The sequence below is a fragment of the Ursus americanus genome, chromosome 14 (assembly GCF_024610735.1).
Source record: "Ursus americanus isolate L20-20 chromosome 14, mUrsAme1.1.p, whole genome shotgun sequence".
In the NCBI taxonomy this organism is placed as follows: domain Eukaryota; kingdom Metazoa; phylum Chordata; class Mammalia; order Carnivora; family Ursidae; genus Ursus; species Ursus americanus.
Window position 1 is genome coordinate 4548132 of NC_142140.1, and position 15711 is coordinate 4563842.

Consider the following 15711-nt stretch of genomic DNA (forward strand, 5'->3'; position numbering starts at 1 on the left):
GCTTAACAGCTGAGCCACCCAGGCGGCTTAACAGCTGAGCCACCCAGGCGCCCCTCATTGTGTATTTCTTGGTGAGGTGGAGGAGGGATGTCACGCGCCTGGAGGCAGACGCTTGCGCTTGCACGAGAGAGCAGACAGCGCAGGAGGGGGAGAGAGCCGGCCCCACCTCCCTGGAGCTCACCCAGCCCCCGACTTGGGTTCACCACAATCACGCGATTACCAGTTTTTCCTCTCATGATTTCAGATCTTTCTCAACATCCCTGCTGAGTAGGCAAGATCCCCCGATTGTACGGGGGAGAAGACTGATGCTTGGAGAAATCAGGGTCCCGTAGCTGTTAAGTGAGGGAGAGGTCTGAAGAGAACTTGGAAATGAGGGGCTCGTGCCGGTCTTGACCCTGACTCACGGTGGCACTGCACCTTCCTGTCTTTGATTTCCCCATCTCAAAAAGGAAAGAACCTTTGTTTCTAAACTCCTTTTGAAGATTGGTGTTTGAGCTGGTTTGCTGTAATTCAGTGGCCGTTCCAAAACCCCGTTGGCCGACGCATCAGTCAGAGGTCAGACCATCAGCCACTTCTCTTTGGGCCCCTTTCAAGAGCCTCTTGCTCATCTTTTCCCTGAATTCCTGGCAACAAAGAATCATTCTTCCAGCCCCTTTTAGCCATGAAAGGGATTTGCTCCTTGTTTGTATTCCTTGATCTCCTCGGGTGCATCCCAAAGGACTTAAGTGGTCGGATTTTTCTTGTAGGAATGGTGGGGAGACATCCTTCCCAAATGCCTCTCGTAGATGAAAGAACAGAAGGGTCAAGGTTTTAGCTTTTCAACTTTTAAAGGAATCCGACAGACAGGCCTTGGTGGGTGTGTTGGTTGGCAGAGCGGTTCGGCTTCACTTCCGGGTTGTGCTGCGATACATACGCGCCAAAGATACGTGGGGAGGAAGCGTCCTTGCCCAGGTCAGCAGCCGCAGAAGGCGGGAACCCATCCATCGGGCATCGGTCAGACCCTTGACGCTCCGCGTGCACAGGACAGTTTCATGCTGCCATTGCAAACAGAGGCGGCTCTCCGTGTAATGATACGGATCCGTCTCCGAGTTATATCGTTAGTTGCAAAGATGGAAAGATTTAGAAGATTTAGAGAGGTTGAGAATCACCCTAGCATGTTACCCAGGGAGGGGCCCCTTCCAATAGGCTTCTCTACCTTTGGGAGCCCAGGAATGGGTTCCTGGGGGCACGGTGAGCGCTTGGCTCACACGTGTGGGCATGTGGATTCTTTCATGGATCCACAGTCCCCACAGAGCTAAAACCACCACATGAATCTGCTGGGGAAACTGGAGCCCGGACTTGGCCTGAGTTACCCCCGTCCCTTCTTCAGGGTCTGCTGGGCAGCCACACGTGCCTGGCCACCCTGGGCACTGGAGGCCCAGAAATGAGGGGACACTGCCCTCGGTGTCAGAAAGGGCCAAGACTGAAATGGCAGGAGGTGTTCGTGCCAACACGTCTGTGCCAGCCAGCAGGCTAAGGCGGGAGGTCAGCGCTGGCTTCAGAGAAGTGGTCGTTCTTGAGCTGAGTCCTGAATGATGAAGGAAAGACATTCTCATGAGCTTCATTAAGCAAAGACACGGACGTGTGGGCTGTTTGGAGAACTGTGCTTGGCCCACTGTGGCTTGACCAGCCGGCGGGACTCCCCAGGCAGAGCCCAGCAGACCAGGTTCATACGTTTGGACTCGACCCCCCATGCTACTCTGTGCGTGCTGGGGACTCTCCTCTCCGAGCAGAGGGGAGGTGCCGGGCACGTGGGGCTCAGCCACTCTCTTCTCCTCCACAGTTTGTTGAAGTCGAAGGACAGGTCACGTCCTTGGTCGACCTTTACCCATCCTTCCTAAGGAAGGGTTTCCGTCGGGAAATCTTCATCGCCTCCGTGTGCAGCGTCAGCTACTTGCTGGGGCTGGCGATGGTGACGGAGGTAGGTGGCTTTCTCACCTGGCACGGGGGACCTTCTCTTTGCAGGGCTCTTGGTGACCTGCACATGCTTCAAAGATCAGGTCGGGGCTGTACTGACCCCGGCCAGTGGAGGCAGTGGCGAGGCAGGAGGACCAGGACCGGGGTGGATGGGGGGGGATCTCCTGGCCCCACCCGGCTCAGGGGTCCCCCCCACGCCTGGGGGACTTGGCCTCCATTGTGGACAGCAGGAGGTAGCTCAGGACCTAGCAGTTGACCCAGACTCCCCAGCCCTTTCTCCCGTGACCATGGCAACACCATGGCCACCGCCTGCCCTCTGTCCCTCTCTCCTTCCAGGAGGCCTGGGGGAGAGGTACTTGAGCTGAAATCCATTTTAATAGCAGCTCTTTCATCCATGACTGTGCAGTGGCCCTTCTCAGGCCCGGAGGGAGGCAGAGATGTTCTGGAGGGTAAATGCAGACCTCCTGGTGAACACTGCAGGCAGTGCCTGGGGCCTGGCTGGTCGACAGGGAGTGTGTGTTATTCAGAGGGTGGGCAGGGCCACAAGGAGGATCCATCTAAATGGGAAGAAAGAAGCAGAGAGGAAGGAAGCAGGGAGCGTCCAAGGAAACAGTGGATCAGCTGTCTAAGAAGAGGCAGGCCAGAAAAGAAAAAGAGTCTTGTGCTAAATAACAGAAGCGTGGAAGCCTGGCGTAGCCTGCTGTTTCACGGGCCCCTCCCACCTACCTCCCCACACTCTCGAGCAGACCGCTGCATGGGCCCCCAAACTCGGTCTGGGTTTCACATCACCACTTTTTCCTACTGGAAATACAAAGAAATGTTTCTCGAGAAGTGCCTTTAAGGAATACACGCGTGCCAAAGGCAGATCACAGGTCCACACCGAGCAGCTAGATACCACTGAAGTATTACTCTCTGCTGGCCCCAGTTAGTTTTCAGCACCTCCTTTGGAAGCAGGCTTCAGGAAACCCATCATTTTTGCTAAGGAACACATATTTTGCTTTCATTTTTCTGTGTGTGTGTTTTAAAGATTTTATTTTCTTAAGGAGTCTCTATGCCCAACGTGGGGCTCGAACATAGAACCCTGAGATCAGAAGTCACACATTCCACCGACTGAGCCAGCCAGGCACCCCTGAGTGTTTTTAATTAAATTTTTCAAACACGAAGTTGAGCATCTTTTTACACATGGATCTGGTCATCATAGTCTGTGCCCATTTTTCTCTTGGGTTTTTTATTTCTTAATGATATGCCAAAGCTCTTTATATATTGAGGGATTTGGATACCAACTAGCCAGTCAACGTTCTCTGGTTTTTCCTTCACAGGGTGGCATGTATGTGTTTCAACTATTTGACTACTATGCAGCTAGCGGTGTATGCCTTTTGTGGGTTGCATTCTTTGAATGTTTTGTTATTGCCTGGGTCTATGGTGAGTACGGAGTCTTGCGTATCCTTTCTCAAGCCTCTGCTTTGGGTCTCTGTATTTAGCAGCTTCCAAAACAGAGAATTCTCAGGGGAGTTCATTCTGATTGGAAGACAAAGGCCTTCCCCATCTGGACTTGTCCCCTCCAGGCTGCCCCTTCCCTACAGAAATGGTATCACTGTAACCACCCTGCGTGTTCTCCTCATGCTAAAGACGCAGGGTTTGACTGGATGTTTTACAAACACAGAATTGGGCTGTGCAGGGGTCTACCTATGATGTACTGCTCTGGGGTCCAGGCACGGTCCATTTCAACCCTCTTGAGACCTTGGATTGGCCACACCAGGATTTGGGGTTTGTCTGTTTGCCTGAAAAATATAGGAGGCCCAGTTAACATTTGAATTTCAAATAATTTCAGATCAATGTCTGCCACTCTTGGGTCTTTGTGGCATCAAGTAGCAGGGCCCCGGAGCAGACCCCAGGGACCCCTTCATGGCCCTTGAGCCCCTTCTGTGTAATTCAGATGCTAGTGTTGGACACGGCGTCACTGTCTGTCTGCCTCTGTCTCTCCTAGGCAGCGATAACCTGTATGACGGTATTGAGGACATGATTGGCTATCGGCCTGGGCCCTGGATGAAGTACAGCTGGGCCGTGGTCACTCCAGTTCTCTGTGTTGTGAGTTCTGCCCTGCCTCGCTGTGGGTGTTAGTCTGTTCTCCTTGGGGCTTGACGTTCTTACCTGCTAAATCACCTTTCACTTAGCATCTGCCACGTGCGGACCTGTAACAAGCCCAGTGACGCCTCTGCCTGGGAGAGGTGGGGCCGCAGGCTGCTCCCAGAAGTTACCTTGAGATGAGTTTTGAAGGATAAGTAAGAGCTGGTCAGAAAGAGAAAATAGGAAGGGCATCCCTGGGAGAGGAACCAGCCTGTGCAAAGGCAAGGCATTCTGAAAGAGGAAGGTGTATCGGGGCATGTTGAGAAATTCAGGGGCTCCACAACAGAGCACATAAGCTTTGCTGGAGCCCTTCTGGAACTCAGTGAGCTGTTTGAGTCACTGATGAAGTTGCGGGGCCTCTGGGATGTCAAATGGAGACAGGTCATAGACGTTGGAAATGCGGTGTTTCCATGGCAGGGTGGGGGTTGTGGGAGGTCCCAGCAGAGAGATGCTCTGGACTCTGCCAAGACCAAGGAAGCTTCGTACCCACCCAGGACCCAAGGGCAGCGATGTGCCACATTCCTCTTCCCACCAGGGTTCCCTTGCCCACCATCTTGGAATGGAGCTTAGAGCGTGCCCAGGCACCCCACTTCAAACTTCCACTCAGAGGCTCTGGCCAAAGGGAAGCCTTCTGCTTCTCTGTTGTTTGAAACCAGTCATGAGCTTTGGAGCTAACTGCAGGGGAAGACACTGCTATGCCATTCTCGGCTCATACTGTGAGGAGTGCAAATGGCAGAAATGTCCCTTGCGTTTAGGAACCTGATGTGGAGAGGTGAATGGATCCTCCCCTCAGTGACCCCACTCCTGGGCCAGAATAAATCCACACTGCCCTTAACGCACTGTGTGGGACCTTAAGCGAGTCCCTTACCTCTTGGGGCCCCAGTGTACCCTGTCATAAAGCAAGGACTCTGCCGTGGGAGGTGAGTGGCAGCCGACAACCTTGGGTTGTTATTGCTGTCCTTGAATATGGCTGGGGTCTTCTCCTCTGAGGTGCATATTTTCCCCACAAAATTCAGTAGACTGTAGCAGCCGGGAACCACAATTGGCGAGTTATCGTTGGAGATGAATTTAGCTGGGTTCAAAGCCGTGTTCTCGTCCTCACTTGACGTTGATTTGTGAGAAACTCCTCTCACCACTCTGACCATCAGTTTCTTCCTCCTTCCCTCCTCGAGGAGTTGGATAGATGAGAAGTAGCCTGCATCCGCAGGTGGTAGGTAAGGTCACCTGGTGGAGAGAGGAATATGAACGGGCAGGTACCAAGCTTCCTGGTGCTGGGAGAGCCAAGAGCAGCGCTCTTCTGGGCCTCTCCCTGTCTAAGCTACACCCCACCCTTAGGGCCAGGCATACAGTAGACACCTAGTAGAAGACATCTGCACCCTGGTGCTCTCCCTTCCTGCATCACTAATTCTGGTTTCTGTGGATTTGTCTTCCCATCAAACCCCAGATATTAGGTAGTGAAGATGTAAGTCATGTTTACATTGTGGACGAATCTAAGACAACCCTGGGTTATACACTGAGATGCTGGGATCCTGACAAGAAGCACAAGTCCTGGGCCCTCCCAGCCAGTCCTATGTTCTCCTCTCAGGGAAATGCAGACTTTGCGCAGGCTTTTGGGCTCAGAGCTCACCGCACCCCACCGTTCATGGATGCTGGTGGCCACTGGCCATTGGCATGGGCTTGGAGCTGGATACCCAGCTGGGCAAGGCCTAGGTCTGCACCTGGTCCTGGGAGGCTAGGTCTGGGCGTCAGGGATGGAGATGGTTAGTGGCAGTGGGGAGGGGAGGAAAGACTTTCAGCCGTGCAGCTCAACTTTATTATGCACCTGCTTTGTGCACCTCGAGCTGCACCAGGTGTTAGAGAACCGGGGGGAGCAAGACTGACACCCCACCTGTCCCACTGACTCAGTTGGGTGGGGGAGCGGGTGCTGAAGGAGTAATAACCACGTGCTTTTCCCGAGTCTGGGCAGGGCCTGGACAAGTACGGCAGGACCACGAGAGCTAAATTCAGATGAGAAGATGGAGGGTGGAGGGGTCCAGTCAGAGAACAGCCTGTTCTGAGGCCCCGGGGTGAGTGGCTGAGGAGCTGGAAAGATTTCAGGGCAGCTGGAGTGTGGATGTGGAGGAAGGGGTAGTGGGTAGGTAAGGGGTGAAGGGGCACAGCTCCTGGCCAACGTTGCTGGCCAGGCTGAGGAGTTTGGACAGCGTCCTGGAGGCACTGGGAAGCCACAGAAGGGCCCTGAGCTGGGAAGCAACTTGATCAGATCTGCCCCAGGGGAGGTCCTCAGGCAGCAGAGTGGAGAAGGGGGGAGGCCCCTCGGGTGAGGCCTGCCCTGATTCCCGAAGCTCCCTGCCCCCGATGCCCAGGGCCCCCCCTGACTGCACCATCTCTCCACAGGGATGTTTTATCTTCTCTCTCGTCAAGTACATCCCCCTGACCTACAACAAAGTCTATGTGTACCCCACCTGGGCCATCGGGCTAGGCTGGAGTCTGGCCCTGTCCTCCATGATGTGTGTCCCCTTGGTCATGGTCATCCGCCTCTGCCAGACGGAAGGGCCGTTCCTCGTGGTGAGCACATGGGGCCGAGGCTGGCTGCGGGGGGTGCGGGAGGGGGAGGGAGGAGGGGGAAAGCCAGCTACCGGCTGTTGGCTGTTGGCTTGCTGTGTGACCTTGGGCACATCGCTGCTCTGTCTGGGTCCTGGACCCCTTGCCTGCCCCACAGAGGGCTTGAGATTGTGGGCAGGCACGTGGGGGAACGGGAACAAAGAACAGTTCCCGTGGACAAAGGCTCTGTGGTGACGTTCGGAGCAGGGCTGTGGGCAGGAGGAGGAATTTGCCGGGCAGAGGATGAGACCTGGAAGGCCGTGATGCCCGGTGCATTCACAGGCAAGGACATATGACAGCACTTGGGCAGCAGTGACATGTGCTGGGGGTGGGCGATGGCACTGGACAGGTGACCATGGTTTTGCATGCCAAGCTCAGAGCTAGGGCTTTATCCTGGGAGCAGTGGGGGCCGTGTTGCTAAAACCATAAGACAGGAGACAAGGAGCCGGGAAGGAAGCCTGAGCTCCCAGAGGCCTTCTCTTACCTTGAAGCCAAGTTTTGGATAAGCCCAACCCATGCTGGTGTCCCCTTCCCCACATCTGTGGCCCTGTCTGCTGCTAGAGACAGAACCTCAGGCCCCCAGGTCCCTGTGCCTGCCAGCCTCCCATTCCGAGGCCCCCTCCTTACCACCAACCCCTCAGAAATTTCTCCCAACAATACTGCAGATTCCAGGCTGTGGCAAAAGCTGGAGCTCTTTCCAAGAAATCCTTTTCTTAGAATCTCCCTTAACCTTTGGGCTTGGGCCAGCTCCAAGACTATACTGTTTTGTTCTGGGCTGTTTTTATTGTTATTCTCTTAAAAATCTGGAGCCAGGATGTCCTGGGGCCCTGGCTCCCCCTTGGGCTGGGCCAGTTTCTTTGTGGGCAGGGGAATGGCCTGGAGGTTGGGGGGGGGGGGGTGGAGAGGGGCTGCCCAGGCAGAAAGGGAGCAGCCTGCCCTGGACAGAGGAAGTAGGCGGGGGTGTGCCCGGGAGCAAAACAGGAGGCCTTGAAGCTGGGGTCCGCCTGAGCCAGGACAGCCCTGGGGCCCTTGGGGTCTTCCTGCAGCATCGGACCCGTTGTAATTTCTCAGAGGACACAGGGAAGGACCCCAGCGTTCAGCCAGATTCCTGGTAGGCCCTATTATTTGTTAAAATCCTGAACTACTGGGTCTGGGAACGGATGGGTGATTGCTACGGCCCTGAGCCCTCCGCATGTCCCCCCCCCAAACACTCCATGCTAACCCAGCCCCTCCTTGGGAATTTTCCAGAATGTCCTTCCTACCCAGAAACTAAAAAGGTCATTAGGGCACAGCAGAGGGTCTTGAATGTCCGTTCTGATTGGTCAGTGCCCACAGCAGTTGCGTACTTCAACCGTGGATGGGGGCGTGGGGGACACCTAACACTGACTTGTGTCCCTGCAAAGCCTAATTCTAACATAGTGTTTCATCCCAAGTTTAGAGGTTTGATGAGAATGGGGTTTGTGTGGGGGAAGGAGGAGGGTGTGGGTGAGGCCTCCACCCAAACTTGCACCTACAAACCAGGCAGATAACCAAAGCCCCCTCCTCTGAAGGCATAGGAGCCCCATCGATCCGTTTGCTGTGGGCCCCTCGACCTGTCCCCCGCCTGTGTTCCCAGCCATGAGCGTCTCTCTGAGCCAGGTTTGCAAACCCAGAGCTCTGTCCTGGGCTGACTCCAGTTCCGTCTGCACCTCCCATATAGCTGGAGCCCCGGCTGGCCGCCCGGCCTTATCTGCCTCTTGTCCCACCTTCTGGGCGTGTACCTGTGCGGAGAGGCAACGTGATGGAAAAGAGCCGAACCTGCTCTCTGGCTGCCCTTCCATCCCTTGCCCTTGCCCTTGCCCTTGCCCTGGGGCCTCCAGGCCAGTTGCTCCAGGACCAGGCAGGGAACCCAGGCGAGGGAAGCCATCAGGCAGGGCTGGGAGGGACCTGGAGAAGGTGAGCCAGAGCGTCGGCAGGCAGCCAGGCCTTGAGCTCTGGCCGTTGTTACCAAGAGCAGGTGTGTGGCCCTGGGCTTACCAGATCTTGCAAGTTTTTAAGAGCAGATGGAAATCTGGATTTTCCCAGTGAAATCCTGTAGCTTTTAATAAGCAGCTTAAATGTAGTATATTTAAATGGAATGTAAATGCCTATGTAGGAAGGTATCTTCACGACCGCTTCCTACTGAAGCCTCTGAATGGACGCTTGGCAGGAGGGGAGCTGGGAGTCAGGAGCCCTGAGTTCCAGTCCCGATTCCACTGTTGGCTTTCTGGGGGTCCTGAGAAGGGCTCTTTCCCTCACTGAGTCCATGATCCAGCAACCAGTCGGGAGGACACAACTCACCCTGCCCAAAAGTGATGGGCTGATTCTCGTGCAGTCCCACCTCTGGCTCCTTCCTCTCTGTCAGAAGATGCAGCTCGACAGGAGCAGTGGTGTCCGAGCCCCGAGCAGGGAGAACCGGACACCTGCGGGGGGAAGGGGGGGACCCTAGTGCCAGAAGGCAGAAAATGCCGTTTACAGGCAACTGAGGAGTTCGGAGTTTCTCCTTGGGGGAGGTGGGAGCCATAGAAGGCTCACAACAGTTATCCAACCTCTGGCATAGAAATTGCAGAAACTCGGGCTGCTTTGCAAAGTCAGGGAAGCGGGGGGATGGGAATTACAAGGAGGCATATTTCAGCTCCATGGGAGAAAGAAGTTGGAGCTGGGAGGCGTGAGTCCCCTGTCCCTGAGGTGTGCGAGCAGGGGTTGGCCAAGGAAACTACTGACAGGAATTCTGCCCTGATTCAAGGCCCGGAGGGACCTCAGAAGCACCTTGGTTCAACCCCTTCATTTGCCAGTGGATACGATGGGGGGGTCCAGAGAGGGTCCTAGTCTGCCAAAGGCCAAACGGCCCACTGGCCAGATTCAGAGGGTGTAGACGGTCGTGGGGGAGAGGGGAAGCAGACCACCTGACTTGCCTCTCTGCTCCCGTCCCCTTCCTTCTCCAGAGACTCAAATACCTGCTGACCCCGAGGGAACCCAACCGCTGGGCCGTGGAGCGCGAGGGGGCGACGCCCTACAGCTCCCGCCTGGCCGTGAACGGCGCGCTCATGAAACCGACCCACATCATAGTAGAGACCATGATGTGAGCCCTCAGGTGGACGGGCTGCTTCCCTGCTGTTTACTAACATTAGATTCTCATAGGACCAGGTTTACAGAGCTTTCTATTTGCACTAGGATTGTTTTTTTTAATTGTCACAGGAAATGTTACTCTGCGTGTGTGTGCGCGTGGGAGTGTGCGTGTGTGTGGCATTGTGCGTGTGTGTATTTCGTTTTGATTTGGGGATATTTTGTACAAAAAAGAAAACCCACCGGCAGATGTCCGGCGTGAGGCAGAGCTTTCATATTGAATTAGATGTATTTTATGGGAACTTGGTAAATTTTTCTTTGTATTTTTTTTTACATATAACTATATATACATTTCGAGATTGTCATACACTTTTACCACTTGAATTGATCTTCTCGCCAGCAATAGATCTCGTTTTCAAAAGCAATTCTTCGGTGCTTGCGTAGCTGGCAGAAAGTTCTGCCCCCAAAAACACAGGGTGGAATTTTCCTGGACAGTAGACCCATTTTAAAGGTGTAGCGCCTTCCCAACCTGGTTCAAATAGGAGTATACAGCTGGGGAGGAAGAGGCCCTGCGGGCTGGCCAGACCCAGAGGGGCTGGGGGAAGAAGGGCCACGAGAAGATGCTTCGTTACACTTGTCTTAGCCAAGAAGAAGGATGCCAAAACAATGACTCAGCCCCTCAGATCAAGGGACTGACGTAAAGCGGACAGATGACGCCATACAGCGAAAGTCCTCTCTAGAAACCGTTGCTCCAGGAGCAAAATCCCACCTAGTACTTTGAGATCGAGGTTGGATGGCCAGAAGGACTGACGGACAGGTTGTCAGAACCATTCATCCGAGGGGGAACGGCAAGAGCTCCCAGGAGGGCTGGGGAGGATGGTGCCCCGACGTTCAGGAGGCTGACCGCTCGGCTGCCGCCCAGGGCATCCCAGGCAGCAGTCTGAGGCCAGCCCAGCAGGAGCCAGCAGTCTCAGGGCGCCAAACCTCACCCAGATGGGTCTGTTGCATTTTAATGGGGTTCTATCAGGTTCTGGCCATTCCCCAGCTGACATCTCTCGCAGCTGCGTGTAGGAGAGAAGCATGATGTGTTTGGTGAGGGACGAGGGGTGAGCCAGTGGACCAAAGGGTGTGGGCCCAGGCGTTCAGAGAGGCCTGGTGTCAGGGAGGGGCGCTTTTCTTTCCTCATCTCTCCACCCTCAGCTGTCCTCATCTCCCAGAGGCTGGGAGACCTCTGACAAGCTCCCCGCCCAGGGCTGCCCCAGCTCCTAGCTGGGAGTGCCAAGACTGATTTTGGAGGCTCCCTGGATCTTGGATTCAGGCAAAGTGCTCCCAGACCCTCCTCCCCATTCAGGCACAAGAGCAGCCCTTGGTGGTGAGTCGGGGGATGGTGAAGCTCTTCACATCCCAGCTCCTGCAGTTGCAGGTGTGAGATGCGCACTGCGTGGGGACCGAGGAGAGGAGGCGAGGGAGCGTTTTCTAGAAAGGTGGAATCGTTCGGGGGGCTGGCACCCCAGAACTGGTTTGACCAAGAGTCTGATTGAGAGCGGCATTCCTCTCGAACCAGGAGAGAAGGTACTCCACCTTTAAAATCCTGAGATGGACACGTCTCCACCCAAGCCCCCATTTGGACCTAAACTGTGCCATTTAAACTGTCACTTCCAAGTTCAGAGTCTAAACTAAACATCGTCACGCACAAACGACAGTGACTGCCTCGTGGGGTATGGAGAGTGAAGTCCAGCTCGGGTTTTCAGAGCGGGGGCTCTCTGAATCCTGGAACCCTCTCCCCAGATTCGGGAGGGGAGGAGCCTCTGGTGTCCCCCTCCCAAGGGGCAGAGGCAATCCTGAACCTCTTCTCTTTGGCAAGCATTCACATTTCACTGTTTCCAAAGCATATACTCTGCCAAACAATACCCAGTCCTATTCCAAACTGTTAACAATTCTGTGTTCCTGTTTTTCTGTGTATTTATGGTTGCCGCTGTGTCTGATTTGATTTTGTTGTTGCTGTTTCCTAATTTTACTGAGTAGCAATGTGACCTATTTTCCTTTGTCTCACGGAACTTAGTAAACTAACCACTGTCGACGACTGGGGACAGGTGATGTACGGGGATGAGGGGGGCTTGGCAAGCTGTGGCTGCCTGGGCATTTGTGGTCATTTCAAGCTACAACATCTCCCCTCCCATGAAAGGCTACAGTATTTTAAGTTGGTGGGCAAATTGCAACATTCTGGAGATGGCCCGAGAAAGGCTTCTTCTCTAAGACTCGCAGACCAAATTCTAGACCAAAGACACATGCAGACCAAGTCCCCAGGCCCTGCCTGGAAGGAAGGTCAGCCACTTTCTCCAAGCCCGTTCCTCGACAATCTCCTGGTGCACCTGTCTCCAGTTGGCCCCTCTTGTCTGCTCCCCTAGCCCTTCTGTATCTGCAGAACTTGGCTCTGTGAGTACAAGGTGTAATGATGCATGACTTTCATACGTCTCCACATAAAGGAAACTTGTCATTGGAGCTCATGACTCTGGTCCTCCTGTCTCTGGAGAGCAGGTGGCCCGCCCACTCTCTGCCTTGGGATGGGTCAGAAATTCTGGTGCCCCCACGTAGCCCAGTCAGCTGGCTCTGAGAAGGGATGCAAGGGAGATGGTTAAAGAACTTTCTGAGGATGTAGAGATGGGTAAGGGCCTCAGGATAAATCTGACCCAGGGAGATGCTTCATCAAGCCTGGTACGGGCCGTGTCGGTCCCTGCAGTGGACTGTCCTGCATGTCAGTGCTTCCCCAGTCAGCGCCCTTGTAAAATGGAGGAAATGAGGCCCGGAGTGAGGAGGAGACTGGGCACAGCGAGCAGGGACTAGAACCAGACTGTCCCCAGTCAGTTCCAGCTGCAGGTTCTCCAAGGGGGGTGTGGCGAGTGCAGCTCCCCAGTGTTCTTCTGAAGACCAAAGACGAGCCTTTATGAAAAGGAAAGCGCTCTGTCCGCCAGCATTCAGGACAAGGAGAGCAGCGCCCCCACCCTCTCACCATCCTCGGGCCCACTGGACCTCACGCTGTGGCTCTGTGGCAGGCGCCTGGCCACCGTCCAGGAGGAGAGGCAGCGCCCGTTCACCCTGGCCCTGCACCCCACAGTCCTCTGAGCTAGGAATTGAGATCCCGATTGCATGTGAGGAAACTGAGGCCCAGGGAAGCCAGTTGGTGTACAAGAGGCAGAATCCCTTAGGCAAGATTTAGCCTGAGGCCACGTGGGACATTCCCAGGCAGCGAGAAGTGGCCTTAGAGGATTTCTGGGTGACACACAGCCCTCTCTCTCTGTACCTCTGTTCCCTCACTCTCACCGCAGATCCCCAGTGCCCGCCCCCCCCCCCGAGAAGGTGGTGAAGCACAAGGGGAGTGAGCCACCCTCAGCCTGGCACAGGGTGATATGTGTCACCCAGGTGCCACCACGCAGTGGCCCATGGCCCAGCAGGCATCTCCCCAACACAGCCCCTCTGGACGGGGCGATGCTCCGGGCAGCCAGTGCTAAAGGCAGAGGTCCTCCCTTCCCCTCAGGCCTCAGATACAGGCCAGGAAGGACCCAAGAGCAACGTCAAGGTCCCATCCGGCCCTGAGACCCAATGTCAGGCAGCCCCAGGCTGGGCTGTCCACGTGGAGGCTATAAATAGCACCGTGCAGAAACCCAACAAGCACAAACCAAACAAAATCCCAGATATCAAAACTCAGAGAGGGGCTGAGCAACCCGGAAGCCAGAGAGCAGCATTTGCCCCGCCCCCAGCGCCCTGTTGACGCCTGGCCCTCCGAATGCTCTGGTTTGAAGAGGGAGCTGTGTTTCATTGTTCTCTTGTGGGTGTCACTACAGACGTGTTCTGACAGTTCCCTGAGGGATGGAGCATCTTGTTATATATTTGGCTTCAAATTGAGATGTTGGCTCCATTTCTTTCTTTCTTCCCGCCGCCCCCAATTAATTTTCGAATCCCTAGCAACTGTAACTCTGTATTTAGCACAAGAGAAAGCTGAGAACGTGGGTCTTGCCTCCTTCCAGAAATACGTCTGGCTCATCAGGACTTTTTTTTAAAACTTCAAAATATTTTTAAGATATTTTAAACTTTTGTAAAAAAAAAAAAAATTCAACCAACGAGACTCTTCTGAGGAGGGACGTTTGTATCTGAATAAGACCCTCGGTGTGTAATTCAGTCCTGCAGTACACAAGCTTTTGTGTATAAATGTTTTATGATATGAATCCCTGTATTTTGCAGGGCTTTTCTTTTCCTTTTTTGCTTTTTAGATAAATATGTATATCGATATTTTAAATTCATCTTTGCTTTTTTTTTAGAGGAGTTTGTAATCACCTTATAACATGAAAATAAACACTTCCTTTTTAAAATCCAACACGTGTGGGTTCTGTCTCGACGAGGCTGTCTTCCCTCCTGTTCGGCAAGCGCCTGACAGCTTCCGGGGGCTTTCGGCTCTGCCCTGGGTGCTCCCCAAAGGTGGGTGTTGTCACCTGTGGTGGGAGACGCGGAGGCAGAGGATCACAGAAGGGAAGCGGTTCACTCCAGGGTGCACAGCTAGTCTGTGAGACAGATGTCCTCCGTCTCCTGGGTCTGCTCCGGCTGGTTCCACCGACGCTGGGGACTGAAGCCCACTTGCCACACACCGAGCCCTGCGGGGCCGGGAGACCTCACATGGTCTCCCAAGCCTCAGTTTCCCCCCCTGGAATACACCGCCGCCCCCTTTGAGGCTTTGGGCTGATGAGGGGTGATGCACCAGGAGTAGTCACTTACGCCCAAGCAGGGGCTTTCTGATTGCCAAGTGCAAGAGTGGGCCAGGCTGTAGGGAGGGGGTGAGCGCCGGAGGGATGCAAATAGAAATCATGCCACAGACACTGGGGCCTCAGAAGGGAGGACACTCAGGACCCCAGAAAATAAGTGGTTGGCACAGACGTCCTCCGCCTTGGGAATCAGGTACCCAACCCACTGTTATAGATGGGGAAACTGAGGCTGGCAGAGGGGCTCAGCCTCACTGGGGGTCATGGAGCAGGTCAATGTTTTGGGCAGGTTGATGAGTGCGGGCAAGTTCAGGGGAGCCTGCTGGGTCCCTTCCCCAACTTCACAGACCAGGAAAACCTCTCTCAGTAACTGTTTATAGACGATGTTGGAATAAAATACCACTCCCCCAGCTCTTTTTCTGTCTGTTGGCCTTTCTGATGGCCTCTACTTTCCTCTTCCCTGTGTGCCTTGGCCATGTAACTTCTTCAAATTGTAGCTCCATCCTTTACTTCCTGTGTGACTAATGGCAAGTTACTTAACCTCTCTGTGCCTCCTTTCATCACCTAGAACACTGGGATGATAACAGAGCCACTGCTGAAGGCCGTGATCCAGGGGCTTCTTGAAAAGCATGCAGAACAGTGCCTGCACGCAGCCTGTGTGTAGGACGGGGCTGCCTCTCCAGGTCATGACCTGGCCACACCTCCCTCCCCATTTTGGAAGGGCCCTGAACCTATCACCCAGCACTCGGAGGAGCAGCAGTGCCCTGGGCACAACTCGCCTTTGGTTCCCCTGGCCCAGCCACATCACTGCACCCAGCGTGGTTCCAGCCAAGCTAGCACACCTCCGGAGACGGGGTGCTCACTCCATCCTGCATAGTTGATGAGAAGACGCTCTTCCTCTGCCTGCACAGAGCATGGTCCCCCAGTGAGGCCTGGCCATGACCTCAGGGCTCGTCCTGCCCTGCTTGCCCTGTGAAGACTTGGGGCATCGACGGGGCTGCACCCAGGCTAAAGGGGCTCCGTACAGCAGACCCACCACTCACCTGCCTCCTTGGTTTCGCCCTGCAGACAATAAAATCCACAGTCCCTACCCAAACCTTTACCACTGGACCCTGCAGGCCTCCAGCCTGGTCTCCCCACTCTGCTTCCGGGCCTCCTTTCTCTTCCTTGACCCCACCGCGTGCATTCCCAC

The 15711-nt window shown here is 54.7% G+C and overlaps 1 protein-coding gene across 3 annotated transcripts in view; it reads left to right on the forward strand.

Annotated features, from left to right (window-relative positions):
• SLC6A6 (solute carrier family 6 member 6) overlaps nucleotides 1-13886 on the forward strand; it is an 82799-nt gene extending 68913 nt beyond the window's left edge. For all 3 annotated transcript variants that reach the window (XM_045812402.2, XM_045812401.2, XM_045812400.2), the window contains 5 exons: nucleotides 1823-1960; nucleotides 3276-3378; nucleotides 3944-4044; nucleotides 6478-6648; nucleotides 9648-13886. In XM_045812402.2, coding sequence (XP_045668358.1) covers nucleotides 1823-1960; nucleotides 3276-3378; nucleotides 3944-4044; nucleotides 6478-6648; nucleotides 9648-9788 — 654 coding nt within the window. In that variant the 3' untranslated portion in view covers nucleotides 9789-13886. The remainder of the gene's footprint in view (nucleotides 1-1822; nucleotides 1961-3275; nucleotides 3379-3943; nucleotides 4045-6477; nucleotides 6649-9647) is intronic.
• Nucleotides 13887-15711: the final 1825 nt, after the last annotated feature.